The 16,503-nt window shown below is 40.7% G+C and overlaps 1 protein-coding gene across 1 annotated transcript in view; it reads left to right on the forward strand.

Annotated features, from left to right (window-relative positions):
* The first annotated feature begins 1,671 nt into the window (after positions 1-1,671).
* Rxfp1 (relaxin family peptide receptor 1) overlaps positions 1,672-16,503 on the forward strand; it is a 70,622-nt gene continuing 55,790 nt past the window's right edge. Inside the window, exons 1-2 of the mRNA XM_028754901.1 lie at positions 1,672-1,735; positions 3,960-4,097. Coding sequence (XP_028610734.1) covers positions 1,672-1,735; positions 3,960-4,097 — 202 coding nt within the window. The remainder of the gene's footprint in view (positions 1,736-3,959; positions 4,098-16,503) is intronic.

Below are 16,503 nucleotides of genomic sequence, written 5' to 3' on the forward strand. Positions count from 1 at the left end.
CCAAGGAAACTCATAAAAAGAAAGCATTTAATTGGGGCTTGCTTACAGTTTTAGAGGGTTAGTCCATTATCATCATGGTGAGGAGCAGAAAGGCAGAGTAGTAGCTGAGAATTTAACATCCTGATCCAAAGTCAACAAGTGTGTGGTGGGAGGGACATTAAGCCTGGCAGAGGCTTTTGAAATCTCAGAGCCCACCCCTAGTGACACACTTCCTCCAACAAGGCACACTTCCTAATCCTTCTCAAACAGTTCCACCCCCTGGTAACTTTCATATATATGAGCTTTGGGGGCCATTCTCATTCAAACCACTAAGGGCCTGTGAATACCCCCAAGAAATGAACTTAATGGGAGGTTTACCTTTGTCCTCTCTCCTGGAAGTAGACTGACCCCAAAGAAAGAGTTAACCCCAGCTTTAGTTCCCAGAAATTTCTGCTATTAGATAAATGAGCTCTGAGAAGGCATATCTCTCTCCATCTGCTGCGCCTCAAATGTCTTCAGCTCAAAATATCAACTTTGGAACTCCAAGTAAATCCCCACACCTGTTAAAGGATAATTTAACAAGAATCGGAGGAATTGAGAGATTTAAAAAAATGAGTCATACAGATATAAAATCAAAATGTCTTGGAGACCTTTACTAATAAGAGAACCAGTGGTAATTCAGGAGACTGGGGTACGGGGGGAGGTGTGCTTAGTCAATAAAAATGCTGGAATAAAAGCATACCAAATCAATCAGTAACATGGGACAATAATTAATGTATCTCACCATCTCATTTCTACCACAGGAAATCTATTTCTAACGATAATGATTATTTGCATTTTTATATATCAGAGAGGAGGAAAGTTGTCAGGATAATTATATTGATGTAATAGAAAACAGGTTCCTCACTGTTAGAAAAGTGGAGAGAGGAACTTAGGAGGAGAAAAGTAAACTTAGTCTTATGGTACTTCATGGGGGTGGGGACGGACAGGGGAGGTGCTCATAGTTCATTACTGAGAGATGTACTGATACGTAAATGCAGGTGTCTGTGTCCACAGGTCTTAATAACCACACAGTCCCAATCCACCTGCTGAGGACACTGGGAACAGAGACATCACAGTAGCAATTTGTACACCCAGAGTCTTTGTGTTGTCTTCTAAATATGATCCAAACCTGGGAGAAGCCAGAACTCAGAGACATGGTGGATTACAGAGATACAGCAAGGAAAATAGATGATTCTAAATATTATTCAGTGTCCGAAAGCGTGGAAGTCCTCCAAACCCAGTGGGTTCTGCTGAGGCTTGAGAGGATCAAAGACAGCTTGAGGTTGTTAACATGGGCAGACATGGTGAATTTTGAGAGGAGAAAGGCAGTGAGCCGACTCAGTAGGTTAAGGTACTTGTCACCAGATGAGTTCCTGGAACCTACTTAGTGAGTCCACAGAGTTGTCTGCTGGCCTTCACACATGTTCTGTGGTACCCATGCCCACTCATTAGATACACACATTCACAATAATGATTTTTCAAATCAATGAAAGTGGTTCGAGATAAAACTAAAGTCATAAATTATCTCAAGGGACAAGTCCAAATTAAACCCCTTTGCTTAACAGATATTTGGGAGCCACAGCTTGAACAGAAGCCGAAGATTCTTGGGGAATGGTAAATCAGTGTTAATCTGATTTTGACGGTTGAGTCATGCCGTGGGAGAATGTCTCTGCTTGTAGGGAATATATATCAGAGTGTCGACTGGTAATGTCAGGTGAGCACTTCACACTTAGATAGTTCAGGGAAATAAAAAGATTTTTATCCTAAATTTGCAAGTTCTCTGTCAGTTTGACAATTTAGAATTCTTAGTTAGCATTAATCTAATAAAAAATTAATTATATTCTAATTATAACATAATATCTAAGGCTTCTAATGTATCTATTGAATCATAATGTTAAGGAAATAGGCTAATTTCATGGCACTGTCATTGAAAATCTATATTCGCTAATGAATATAAATTTTTTTCCAGTTGTTACCTAATCTTCCCAATACTTTTCTTTTTTCTTTTTTTTATTGGATATTTTATTTACAATTCATATTTTGTCCCCTTACCCCATCCTCCACCCACCCGGGAACCCCCCATCCCCTTACCCCTCCTCCTTCTTCTCCATGGATGTAAGCCCCACCTACCCCCCCCACTCCCACTTCCCCACCCTCAAAATTCCCACCCCCTGGGGCGTCCAGCCTTCATGAGGTCAAGGATCTCATCTTCCACCTGTGCCCGGCAGGGCCCTCCACTCTTACATATTTAGCTGAAGCCCTGGATCCCTCCCTAAGTGCTCCCAGGCTGGTGGTTAGAACCCTGGGAGCTGTGGTTGGTTGGTATTGTTGCTCTCCTCATGGTGCCACAAACCCTTTCAGCTCCTTCAGTCCTCACTCTAACTCCTCCATTGAGAACCTCATGATCAGTTCAATGGCTAGTTGTGAGCATCTGCCTCATGAATATAAATTTAAATTTAAGAGATAAGATGTAAGCTGGGAATTTGTCTCAGCAGCAGAGTGTATGTTCAGTATTCCAGAGGCCCTGGGCTTAACCCTGGTACTGTCAACAACAAAAAGATTATAAAAACAGAGTAGTCACCAAAGCAAGTGACTCAGAATATTCAAAACAGCAGCATGAACAGACAACCATGTTCATCTAGCTAAAACTTTAAGCAGTTGCTAGGGCTGGATATTGACAATTTGTTGTCAAAGAAGTTTATTTTAATTTTTAATCTTGATCTTTAAAGTTCAATTTTTAAAGTTTAATTAAGAAGTTATTAAAAATCAATGTCAACACAAATGTGCTTTTGATATCTCTGTTCTGGGATACACAATCCTTAGCTTCTAATGCGGTTTAGTCGATACCTGGGGGACATGATGAGCTGATTAATTTGAAGATAACTTCCCAAGTGAGAACACTATTCACAGAGCAGTGTATGACAGAGGAGTGATGACTCCTCCGCCAGGTTTCTTCGGGGGTGCCAGGATGGCAGCAGAGAGTTAGCCATGCCCTGGCACAGTCTTGCCAGGGACTCACACTTAGGAACGTCCATTATAAAACTGAGCAGGTGGCACATGCTTCTCAGTGCCCTCAAACTAAAGCAGCCTTGATTCTGAGTCCACAGGAAAAATACAGTAAATTCTTGATTTAACAAAACAAAATGTCTTAGTTAGGGTTTTACTGCTGTGAAGAGACACGGTGACAAGGCAGCTCTTATAAATACAACATTTAATTTGGGCTGGCTTACAGGTTCAAAGGTTGGTCTATCATCATGGCAGGAATATGGCAGCATCCAGGCAGACATAGTACAGAAGGAGCTGAGAGTTCTACATCTTCATCTGAAGGCTGCTAGCAGAATACTGTCTTCCAGGCAGCTAGGATGAGGGTCTTAAAGCCCACACCCACAATGACACACCTACTTCAACAAGGCCACACCTTCTAATAGTGCCACTCTCTGGACTTAGCATATGCAAACTATCATACAAAAGAAAAACAAACAAACAAAAAACCAACTGAAAGTTTTCTATAGAAGAGAAGGATAGAACTGGAGTTAAAGTATGAGCAAACTTTAATTAAAAGGGGAGCTAAGAAAACCTTCCCAGAGTTGGAAGCTGGAAACAAAGTTTAGTGGTAGAATGCTTGCCTAGCATGCAATAGGTCATAGGTTCAATCCTCACCACTTTGGCACTCAGAAGGATGAGGACAGTGGACAAAGGAATAGGGGTTGGTAAGAGAATCCTAGGAAAGGAAGTTGGTAAGAGCTTCCTAGTGAGGCAGGGACGCTGGAAAGCAGCTATAGCCCTGGTGATGCCAATGCCAGGTTTCTACACTAACCAGACGAGGGAACAACGTGTGGGAGCAGTGACAGGCCTACCTTGGGAGCTGCATTAGTATTATCCTTTCCAATGCTACATTACCCTTTCCAACTGTCATATTTCTCTCCCTCCTGCCCCAGTCGCCCTTGGAAGTGCACAGGATGTCAGTTGTCCCCTTGGCTCCTTCCCTTGTGGGAACATCAGCAAGTGCCTGCCTCAGCTGCTTCACTGCAATGGTGTGGACGACTGTGGGAACCAAGCTGATGAGGACAACTGTGGTGAGTGAGGAGCTGAGTCGCAGCCAGCAAGGCCTGGCTGCTCTAACCAGAAGGAGACTTGAATTCAGAGTACATGTTGACAAACAGTTGATCTGCCTCAGTATCTACTCTGTCTGTTTGTTGTTTTGAAGTAAGGTCCACCTTAAAACCCAGGCTGGTCTGGAGCTCACTAAGAAACTCAGGCTGACCTCTAAGGCGGCAACACAATCCTCCTGCCTCTGCTTCCCTGGGTCTGTTATTACAGTGATGAGATGTCATATCCAATGCCCGTGGGTTTTTTAGTGTTAGCCCCAATATTTCAGAAAAGGAATTACTCGGCACAACCAAGGTTTTCAAGCCAAGAAGTCTGCAGAGTTTGTGTCTTCGAGGCACAATGGTGTCAAAATGGAGAATATGTTCTCCAGAGATTGAACCTGGGCATCAAATTAACCAATTACACAAACTTTTTTTTATATGCAAACTTTTGAGAAGTTTTATATGCAAACTTCTGTGTACCTTCTTGGTTTTCTCATTTTTTTTTTATTTTTTTCAAATGATTGTACCTCAACTGTGAGACTTTGGGGAGATTAAGTATAAAAGATTGGGAAAGTGGCAGGGATACGACCAGGACTCACAGCATGTTAGATACTGTTATTCTATTCAGTACAGCTAGGGAGGAAATGTGAAAATTCCTGAAAACAAATGTAGGTAAATGGAACTTCCCTGGCCCAGCCATGGCCTGCCCCACGGCCTTACAAGGCCAACAAGTGAGGCTGTTCACCAAGTAGAATATTTAGGAATATACCAGTTGAGATTTCTGTTCAAATTTCTGAAAGTTTAAAGTACAAATTTGTCAAAACAAATTGATACCAACCCAGAAGCTGCGAAACTAATCTGTTCATCAATACACAAGTTAAGAGTATTCTCACTTGTGAGAAAATATGGTACTATTTTTAGATACCAGGAATGTACCTACAACGCTAACATTGGAAGCACCGTGTAATTGATGAGCCTATGGGAGGGTTGCTGCTCTGGATGTTAAGTTTTTATAAAGCACCCCACTTCCACATGTGGGAATCCCCGGGGCAATAGCCAAGTCTATAGAGCATTAACAGCTTCTTCACCTTCACTTCCTAAGCCTCCTCTGGCTGAGCCTCTTACCTGGGCTAAGGTGCCAAATACCAAGCTGCACTTCCTCTTACTTTGTGACAATTGCCCTCTGTTTAATTACTGTGCCAAGTGGATGGAACTGAAGGTCTGATTTGGGCAAGCATTCAGCTATGGAACCACACCCTCCAGCCTCAGGCTTTTACAGTTTGGTCTGATTTGGTTTTGTTTCAGTATCTTCCCCTAGTTGAATTTTCAGAACTCAGTTTGGAACACTCGCTCTACAGTGGGAGACACTTAAACTGATGAGTGAGGGCTACTCTTCCTTTTTTTTTTTCTTTGTTTGTTTGTTTTGTTTTGTTTTCCAAGACAGGGTTTCTCTGTATATCCCTGGCTATCCTGGAACTCACTCTGTAGACCAGGCTGGCCTCGAACTCAGAAATCTATCTGCCTCTGCCTCCTGAGTGCTGAGATTAAAGGCATGCGTGCGCCACCACTGCCCAGCAAAAATTTATTTATTTTTTATATGAGTACTCTGTCTTCATGCACACAAGAAGAGGGCATCAGATCCCATTACAGATTACACATGGTTGGGAGCCACTGTGTGGTTGCTGGGAATTGAACTTGGGACCTCTGGAAGAGCAGTCAGTGCTCTTAACCACTGAGCCATCTCTCCGGCCTAACTCTTCCCTTTTAGTTAGAGAGTGGCAAACATTTAAAATAACAGCATTTGCTAAAGTAACTGAATATTGCACAGTTCTTAAAGATTAAAATGTAAGAGTGGTCTGCAGGCTGCCAACCACTTCCATCTGCACCTGTTTATTATTTGGGCACAGTCCTAGGTAAAGTCTCATCAAGTGGAATGGTTCCGGAAAGCAGAAGCTTGGTGGCTGTCTCAAATTCACCAGTAAAAACAGCATAAAGGAAACTCCTATTTTGGTGGTAACCTTAAAAGCACCATATTAAAAAAGAATAATAAATCACAGTCCTTGTGGTAATAACCCTTAGTCTGGTGCTTTTCTCAGACTCACCAGGCAGCAACTCAAACATTATAAGGCATTCCACACAGCTGGCTCAGCCTCCAAGATTTCTAGTTCCGTGGTGATATGAAGGGTGGTGAATGACTCTTCTTCTCTTCTTTTAGAAAATGACAATAAAAGAGTACCTGGCCACAGGTTGCCAAAGGAATTAAATGAAGGCTAAAGTCATGGCTTAGTAGTTAAGAGCACCTACTACTCTTGCAGAGGACCCAAGTTCAGTTCCCAGTACCCACGGCAGGTGACTCGGAAATATCTCTAACTCTAGTTCCAGAGGATCTGACTCCCTCCAAGGGTAGAACAGAGAGAGAGAGAGAGAGAGAGAGAGAGAGAGAGAGAGAGGAAAATTAAATGAGATGGTGCTATATGGAAGATGTTTAGCATAAAGATAAATACAAAGCATTTGCCCCACCCCCAAGTTTCACACATGAGAATGCTACCCTCTAGCATATTACAATGTTAACTTTGATCAAACCTCTAAGATGTCCAAGTATGTGCTGTTGTTGTCTGTTCGGGCTTAAGTAGGCTGGAATGCTCATGAAGAGCAGTAGGATTTCATCACCATCTGTAGAGTCAGGTGATAAAAACTAGGAACTTGAGTTATTTCTGTCTCCCGTTGTTCTAATTTCCTTGGCCAGCTGTGGCTTTTTCTTTTCTCTCTTTTTCTTCTTCTTTTTCGGATATCTGGATAATTTATGCTCCCAGGGTTGCTCATTTTTAAGACATCCATATTTAAATTCTTGCTAATGCTAATTAAATTAAACCAGAAATTTGGTCTTTTCAGAATATATAAACTTCATGCATATTTGCCGAAGCCATATTAGATATATTTCTAACTGTGTAAAATAAAATGTATTAGACTATATAAATGAGATGAATACACAGGTAACTTTTAAAATGATCATTGGCAATTTAAAGTATATCGTCAAATAAAATATCCTTTTTTAGTAGAAGACAACATTTTTCCCAGTATTCAGGAGGCACAGGCAGAGTTGGGATCCAGTATGGTCTGTAGTGGTAATGACTGACTAGAAATGTGTTGACAGGATCCAGAATGATCTAGTAGACAAATCTCTGGGAACATCTGTGAGGGGGTTTCTAGACGGAGTTAACTGAGGTGAGATCACCCATCCTAAACATATAAAGCATCTTTCCATGTCTGAAGCTCCAACTGAATAAGGGGGAAATGAGCTGTGTGCACGTGCCACTTTCTCTTCCCTAAGCATAACTACAATATGACCAGCTGCTCAGACTCCTGCTGCCAATTCCTGCCACACCAAGTTGGACTGCACCCTCAAGTTGTGAGCCAAAAGAAGTCCTTCTTTAATCACTTTTGTTTTGACATAGCAATGAACGTTAAAGACAACTAATACAGGCTCTAGAGAGATTGGCTTAGCAATTAAGAGCACTTGCTGCTCTTCCAGAAGACCAGAGTTTGATCCTAACACCTACACCAGGAGGCCAACTGCCTGTAATTCCAGCTTCAGGAAATTTGCTTTTCCTTCTGGGCCCACACACATACACATAATTTTAAGTAACTAGTACAGAAACTAGGTGCCAGAAAGTGGCATCTTTGCTGTGACTAACCTGACCCATGGTTTATAGGCTTTTAAAACTGTGCTGTGGGAGGAATTCAGAAGAGTTTGCAGGTGCAGGATTAGGAAGTCCTGGATCACTGTGAGCAGAGCTTAAGGGGCCATTCTGATGGGAGGCTGAGAGACCAAAATGCCAAGGGAAAGGCAAACAATGGAGACCCAGCTCCTGAAGTTTTCAAAAGGACAAGGCTAGAAGTCATTTTGGAAGAGATGCTCCCTTCATTCTTCCTGTGTCCCAATCTCAACTCTAATCAAGCCTCTAAGATGTCCAGGTATGTGCTGTTACTCTCTGCCCATGTCAGAGTGGTCTGGAACATTCAGGAAGGACAGCAGAACTTCATCATCATCTGTAGAGCAAGGTGATAAAAAACTAGGAGTTCTACTGAACTCACGTAATGGACTTTTTGGTGAGCAAAGGATCAGATGAGGCTGTGGCATGACTACTTCTCACTCCCTTGCTCAGATCTACAGGGAAAGAGAGAAGAAAGACATGGAAACTGAATCCCACAAGGAAAGGAATGTCAGCACATTTGAGGCTGTGGACAAAGTGTAGCTGCTGCATTTTAGTATATAAATTGATTAGCACCATAAAAGATAAACATCATGTTCTGCAATGGAACAGCAGGAAAGGTGCCCCGGACAAGATCCTACCCAGTAAAGCCTCTAACTTGTAAAACACAAATTAATTTGGAAGGAGAGAGCATAAACTAAGAATGCTTAGTTCTTTGCTCCAAAGTAATCCCCTAAAGAAGAATTACCTCAGAGTCAGCAGCACACAGCTGTGGCTACAGCCGTAATTGAAGGAAGTCAGAGTACACCTGGAGCTGGCAGCAGAACTTGGCAGCAGCATCTGTGTGGTACTGATTTTGTAGGCATGAAAGATGCAAGAGTGAGGGAGTCATGTAGGCTTGCAGCAAGATCCTTAAAAGTGGATCGAGCCATCCAACATGCGCTAGGGTTAGAGTCCCTGTAAGGAGACTCTGAAAAACAGTTGCACGAAGCTGGAAAGGTAAAGCCTACATTGCAGTGGAGACTCCAAGATGTCAGAGGTGCCACCGAGGAAAGCTTCAGGCAGAGAACAGAGACAGCACAAGAAAGACTATGTATGCTACAGGTGGCAGAGCTGGAACAACAGGACTAACAAACCCCTTTGGAGTCCAGATGATTTGGTCAAAAGTCCTAGTTGCCAAACAGTAAGCTGCAGGATTTGATGTTCTCCCTCCTGGGTTTTGGTCTGATTTGGTTTGCCCTCCCCTTTCTATGTCCCCATTCTTCCCTGTTAAAATGGAAACGTTTAGTCTGCACCACTGTGTCTTAAAGGTGTGCATTGTTGTTTATTTTTATAATAGGAGGTCATAGTTAAGAAATTGTCTTGAGTCTTAGACAGGACTTAGATTTTGGACTTTTAAACTGTGTTTGAACTTTTAAAAAAAAAACTGTGGGGGACTTTTGTAATTGAACTTGATGTATTTTGTCATTATTAGATGGTCATGAGCCTATGGGTACAAAAATTAGGAGTGGCTTCAAATTGATATATTTGGCGTCAAGCTTACAAGAGATAGATTTGCAGTGGTTAACCCTGATTCTCAATCTGAAAGAGTCTAGTATCACCAAAGAGGGCAGTTTCTAGGCATGTCTGTGAGGTAGTTTCTAGACTGAGTTAATTGAGGTAGGACGATCCACCTCAACTGTGTGGATGCCATAACATAGGCTGGGGTCCCAAACTGGATAAAATGGAGAAAGCAAAGTAAGCACCAGCATTCATCTTTGTCTGTGTTCTCACCATAGATGCAAGGTGACCAATGCCCTTAATTTTCTGCCATGACTCCCAAGCCATGATTCATTCCTTTGAACTGTGAGACAAAATGTGCTCTCACTTCTTTAAGTTATTTTTATCAGGAATTTCATCCCAACAATAAGAAGAGTAACAAACACAATAACCACGTCTGAAGAACAAAATACCTGATACAAAATCATTAAGATAGTATTAAACCATTCAACCATTAAACCATTAATCCATGATTCAAGTGAAAAAATACATTTATGACCTTTCAGTTGGGGTTAAAGATGGGAAAAAATCACATTTTTCTAAAAATTTGAGGAATATAGAGATTTCATATGTAAGTTACATAGATGGATTAGACAATTATTGTCTAATTGTATAATTGATGTCTGATTACAATTAGACATGTGTAGTTATTTAGATAGAAAAACATACTTCTCCAAGTTCATATATTTAACATAGTTCCCATATAGCTTCTGTGCTTTTTATCATGTGTCACTAATACAGTTTTCATCTCTCCTGAGACTTTTCATAAACACATTCTGAGTACAAGCCAAGCAAAACTCCAAAGTCATCAAAGCAGGAATTTGGTGTGTCAGTTGCAAAGAAATCTTTCTATTTCTGAGACAGAACAATCAGACATTTGGGAGGGCATGCCTGGGTAAACACCAAGGGAATTTGTTACAAAATGTTGACAGTTCTCATGCAGAAATCACGTTATGTTCATTTCAAATCGAGTGCCAACTCAGTAGTAAATGTGTAAAGTTAAAATAGCGTCAAATTCCTGAGTAAGGGCTGGAGTTAAAACTCAGTGGTAGCTCTGTGTGTGTGTGGCTGTGTGTGTCAGATCTCATATATGTATGTATGTTTGTATGTATGTACATATATGATCAATTTACCACAACTAGATTTCCACTTGAAAGAGCTCTGAATTTCCAATAAGCTGAGCCAATACACAAAGCACCTCCCTCCCACTTCAACTACACCATCTTATTCCAATGTTGGCTGCTCACTCTACAATGGAGAGTTCTTCTCTAGACCAAAATCATCATGCCTGTCCTTGCTAGATTTGTTCACTGAACATCCCTTACCTTGTCTACACCTCTGCAGTCATTCAGTCATCCACTGAAAGGGAATTAAGACAGTTTGGTCTGTTTCCACACTAGCATTTCTGTAAGTCATAGAAGAAGTGGGATGAAACATCTTCCAATATATTTGGAATGGTGTACAATAGTGAGCCGGTATCCAATAAAATTATGTGTCCTCCTGGAACCTAAGAATGTGACCTTATTCAGAAGTAGAGTCTCTAAAAAGACAATAAAGATAAGGATCAAGATCATGCTCATATTTAATCATTAGGATAGACCCCAAAGCCAATGAGAGTCTCCTTGCAAGAAAGAGAAAATGACTACAGAGGTGTAGTGGCCATGGACATAAAGAGGCAAAGGCTAGAGTTTTGCCAGCACACTAGAAATAAGCAATAGCCCAAAGGGACAAGAGAAGATCTAGAACCCTGGGAGCATGAGTAACACTGCTGACATTTTGAGTTTAGATGCTGGCCTCTAAAACCATGAGATAATACATTTCTATTGTTTCAAGTCACCAGACTGCAGGAATTTGTTACAGCAGTCAAGGTAGGGGACACAAAATAAAAAATAGAAAAAGGTAGTCCTTCTATAGAACTGAGTCCCAGTCCAGATGAACACAATCTGGATTCTAGACACTATGAGTCAACCTTATACCTTACTGTCCATGCCATAAACTCCCTGAAGATAAGTTCTCTTCATGCACAATTGCCCTATACTTGAAAAACATTTCTCTGGATACTCTATATTGTTTTATGGGATGATTAATCATATGTAGCCATGAGGGAGGCACAAGATAGGAGGAATAGGGAAGAATATTCCTTACACTCATAGAGACGAGAGACAGAGGTCCCCACACAGAGCACCCAGGAAAGGCATCAAGGTGATTACAGGAAAGACAGAAGAAAGGGAAGACCTTAGACCAGAGTCTTTGGTAAGAGCTCCATTGGAAAAGAAAAGCAAACTGAACAGGCTAAGGTTGGATAACTTCAAAGGACTCCACATGGCCTGCCAAATGGTCCTTGGATGTCTCTGATCTCCCTGTACCTAGACTTGGATGTTTCGAGCAGAGAAAGTTGTCCCCTGTGTCTATGGACCAAATAGATGAGCTACTTTGGCTCCAGACTGGTTGTTTCATATGTAATTGGATAAAATCTGTTTTTCATTATTAGATGGTCATGAGCCTCTCTCACAGCTGTGTTCTTTGTTCTCTCTGAGAACTGTCTGGGCCCTGGGTAGCCAGCTGTCCCCAGCCAGAAAGGTTAGTAGCATAACATTACTGGGCTCATTCACACAAAAATTAGTATGTAGTACCACAGACTTTTGTGAGATCAGTTGTGAATTCTCTGCCTTTCTGCTCACAGGCATACACACAAAAGTGAAACAAGAAGTCATCAGTAACCAGGAGTCAGCTGTGGCAGCAGAGAGAAAACTGTACAGTGCTTCCCTGGGGAAGCTCTCAGCAAAGACGGGAATGATTGCTTATGGAATTTCTATTGCAGTTGTGTGTCAGCTTCTTGACCCTATAACCAGATCCTAAGAAAATTCATTAGTAAGAGAAGTTTACTTTGGCTCACAAATGGCTTACATACCAGTTGGGCCCAGCCCAGCCCATGAGTTCTGGTCCAGTCCGTGACTGATGGACCAGGCAGAAGCACATAGCAAAGTACAATTATTCACTTCATGTCCAGAAAGTAAAACACAAAAAGAAAGGGATGACAGCCCTCTCCAGGGCTACATGCCCAAGGATCTGTAGACTTCCAACTAGGCTCCACCACATAAAGATCCCATTAGCACCACTCTTAGGGCCAGGCCTTTGGGTGCTTTGAGAGATAGTCAACACTTGGACCTCTTTCCAGATTTTACATTAACTGCTTCTCCTTTGTGCCTCCCTCCACACATCAATTGTTAATAACACATTCTATTTGCCAATATCCCTATGTACTGGAAAGCACATATTTAAATAGTTTTCTTATGATTTTTCTTACTCTCTTGGCAGTATTTGATTTTCTTTAATAAGAAGTATTACTAAATTATCTTCTATGTCTGAGTACTTGTGTGTGCCAGACACAATATAAGTCCTTCATATGATTCCTTTCATTTTATCCTTGCTGTAATTAGATATATTGGAATATATCCATTCTATAAATAAAGAAAATGAAAATGTAGAAAGATTACATAAGCCCCTTGATAACACTGTTTCGTCCCATCCCAACTGTTTGGCTTAAATTTTTTTAAAGAAAAGTATTTTTTTAAGTTTCTTCCTAGAAAAGTAATATATGAGAAATTAGATATACCTCCAAATTTAAAATGGCCAGAATGAATTGATGTTTTTACTATAGTTACTAAATATAAAATACTAGTCTAAGTATGTATTTTGTTTGCCTCATTTAATCCTCCTGACGACCTTTGAGAGAGGAACTGTTCCAGCACCTTTCAAGAGGGGAAATTGAAGCCCTGTACTGTGCATGAACTGGGAATGTCAGCTCACATTTCCAAATGAATAACAATCTTTATTCATGCAAACCTTTCTCTGTGCAAAGGTTGTTGCTATTACCAGCTTCCACCCTTCCAAGAGAAAGAAACCACTTAAAAGCCTCATCCATTTCCCTTCTACTGGGATTCCAGAGGAGCCCTTGAATCTCTGTGGTGCCAGGATACTATAAGGGGTCCACAGGGATGGAGGGACGGAGATCTAACTGGCTGTCATCATGTGAAACCACAGAACCCCCTGAGACATGCAAGAATCAATTTGGTCTTCTGCCATAAACACCTCTGAATAGCCACTAGCCTGTCACAGACACCATCACACTCACCCATCTCCTTTGCTTACATCCTTAGCCCTCCGGAGATGAAGGGAAACAGTTTACTGTTCCTGAGATAACTGTACCCATAGAGAACTTTTGTGGTTCACGCTCAGCTGCCTCAGCCATTGTAGCCATTTCTACTCTGCTGCTCCAGTGTCAAGCCAGACTCTGCAACAATTATCCAATGATCCCAGGCCACCCTGTTTCAGAATCCAGTGTGGAAAATATGATCCCAGATGTGGAAGACCCTTAAACTGTCCTTTTCTGGCCCAGGTTTGTCATCTACTTTATGACCAGAAAAGTCCAATGCTTCCCTTTAATATGCTTGCAAACTCATTGTCAAAGGTCAGACTTAAGCATTTGAAAATAAAGTTCCAGGAATTTAATTCCTCTGTGAACCTTTGAACTTCTGTATCATCTTTTTTCAGATAATACAAGTGTGAAAGTCTAGCTCCCTAAAACAGGAAAGGGGTAGAGAGCAAGGAATTTAGAGAAGAAAAACTTTTAACACCACAGAATGTATGTCTGATGCTGGCTTGGCATTTACTAATTTATGAGAACTAGATAAACAGAGTCTGTTTTGGGGTGTGATGGAGATGATATATTTTTTTTAATAGGATTAGAAAACGGAAGTATATTCAAGGACTCTTAATGCTAATTTATCCTGCATTTAAAATTCAGAAACACTAAATATTCCATAGCTTTTTAAATAAGGTTCTTATGTTGCTCTCACAGGACAGCTATGCCCAGCGGTGTGAGCAGAAGTCAGTTCTCATTTCAGGATACTACACTAAAGTTGGTGGTTTGTCTTTTTTAATGTTAAAAACAAAGGAGAGGAAGTGATATTGATCATGATTCTGGTATTAACGTACAATCGTTTCCTTTCTATCCACTCCTCCCAGTCCCTCCTAACCCATTCCCCTTACCCCAAAATCGACTCCTCCTCCATTTTCCTTAAAAACACAAAAACAAAAAGAGCATGCCTCCCAGGAATATCAACTGAATATGAGATAACAAAATACAGTAAGACTAGGCACAAACCCTAATAACTAGTCACAAACCCTAATAACTAGTCACAAACCCTAATAACTAGGTACAAACCCTCATAAAGAGGCCACCAGTAGGAGGAAAAGGTTCTCAGGCACAGAAAAACGAGTCAGAGACATCCCCATTCCCAATGTTGAGAGTCCCTCAAGAACACAAAGCTACACACTGTAAGGTATATGTAGAGGGCCTAGCTCAGAGCCATACAGGGTCCATGTTTATCATTTCAGTCTCTTGGAGCTCCTATGAGCCCTGCTTAGTAGACTCTGTGGGCCATGTTCTCATGTTTTCCTTGATCTCTCTGGGTTCCCTTGCCTCCACCTAGCATTTGTCTGTGGATCTCTTCATCTGGTCCCATCAGTTGCTGGACAAAGCCTCTCTGATGACAATTGGGTTAGGCACCAATCTATGAGTATAGCAGACTATCATTAGTGGCCAACTTTTTCTTTTGTATTCAATTGCGAAAGCCAGTTTTTCTGGGTATAATAGTCTGTGTTGGCTTTTGTGTTTTACAGCTCAAAATAACATCATTTAAAGTCCTTTTTACTTTAAAGGTTTAGTTTGTTTTGCTTCATTTTGTTTGAGAAATCTACTACTATTGGGATGGACCTATCTTTATATGTGCTCTGTGTTCTCCTCTTACAAGTTTTCCATATTGTTTCTTTATTCTGGATATTTAATCCTTCACCTAATATGATATGGGAAAATTCTTTTCTGAAATTGTTTCGTTGGTGTCCTCAGTGCCTTTTGTACCTGGATGTGCATTGTTTCCCTAGATTTGGGGAATTTTCTGCTGTAATTTTATTGAAACTATTTTCTAATGCCTTTTGCAATAAATTCTTATCATTCTTCTATGTTCATGATTCTAAGACCTTCTCTTTTCATAATGTTCTAAAGATTGGATCCCTAAGAACTTGATTTACCAGTGATTCTACCACCTGACTAGAAATCAAACTCAGGTTCTCTGGAAGAGTAACACACACACACACTTAACCACTGAGCCATCTCTCCAGCTCTGATGAGGTTTTTCTACTGAGTTTTTTCCACCTGGCTCATATAATTCTTCAGTGTTTCAGGTTAGTTTTTCTTTAGTGTTCCTATCTCTTATTTGAATTCTACTTTTGTATCCTATGCTGACTTCCTTTTGTCATTAAAATGATTGTATCCTCTTGGAATGCACTCAAGAGTTTGTTCCTCTTCCATTTCTTTGTGCAACTCATTCTCATTCTTTTTAATTCTTTGTCTGGGATTTTGTGTGATTCACTCTTATTGGAGGTGGAGCCTTGAGTGCTTGCTTCCTGTTTACTGCATTTAGACTTATTGGAGCAGGTCATTGCTTGTTTGTTTGGGTTTTGTTGTTGTTGTTGCTTGCTTGGTTGATTTTTGGTTTTTATTTTTTACTACCCTTCTTTCAGTAGAAGCGTTTACAAACTTCAAGGAGAACTAAGTTTTAGTAACGTTGAGGTTTCCTTTTCCTCTGTTGGACTGTGATGCAGACAAGAAGGTTTATTTCCCCATCAGGCTCTTAGTCCCTGTGAGAAGACTACTATTCTCAAAAACAATCACTATCAAAGTGTTGGCTCATTTTGAAAATACAATAATATCAAATTGTTCCCAAGGGCATGACCTAAAACTCAGCCAGGATACAGAAAATGCCGAGTCCCAGGCCCCAAACTGACAAAATAGATAAGAACCATAACATAGGAGTCTATGTTCTTGTGAGTGTCTTGATTTCCAAGTTCTATTAGCAAAGAAGACAGGGTTTTCTTTCACTGGTATATATCTAAGTACTCCTTCCGTTCATGAGTATCCCCCAAACTCTTTTTCAATATAAAGTACTCTGTAGATTACCCTAAATCTCCTCCCAAAAAAGCAGAGAATTAAATTCCTGAGATAGCTACTAATGTATGAAAAACTGTGTATCCTTAAAATATCAAGCATATATGAGTTAAAATATAGAAACACATAA

The sequence above is a fragment of the Grammomys surdaster genome, unplaced genomic scaffold (genome assembly GCF_004785775.1).
Source record: "Grammomys surdaster isolate TR1022 unplaced genomic scaffold, NIH_TR_1.0 126039, whole genome shotgun sequence".
In the NCBI taxonomy this organism is placed as follows: Eukaryota; Metazoa; Chordata; class Mammalia; order Rodentia; family Muridae; genus Grammomys; species Grammomys surdaster.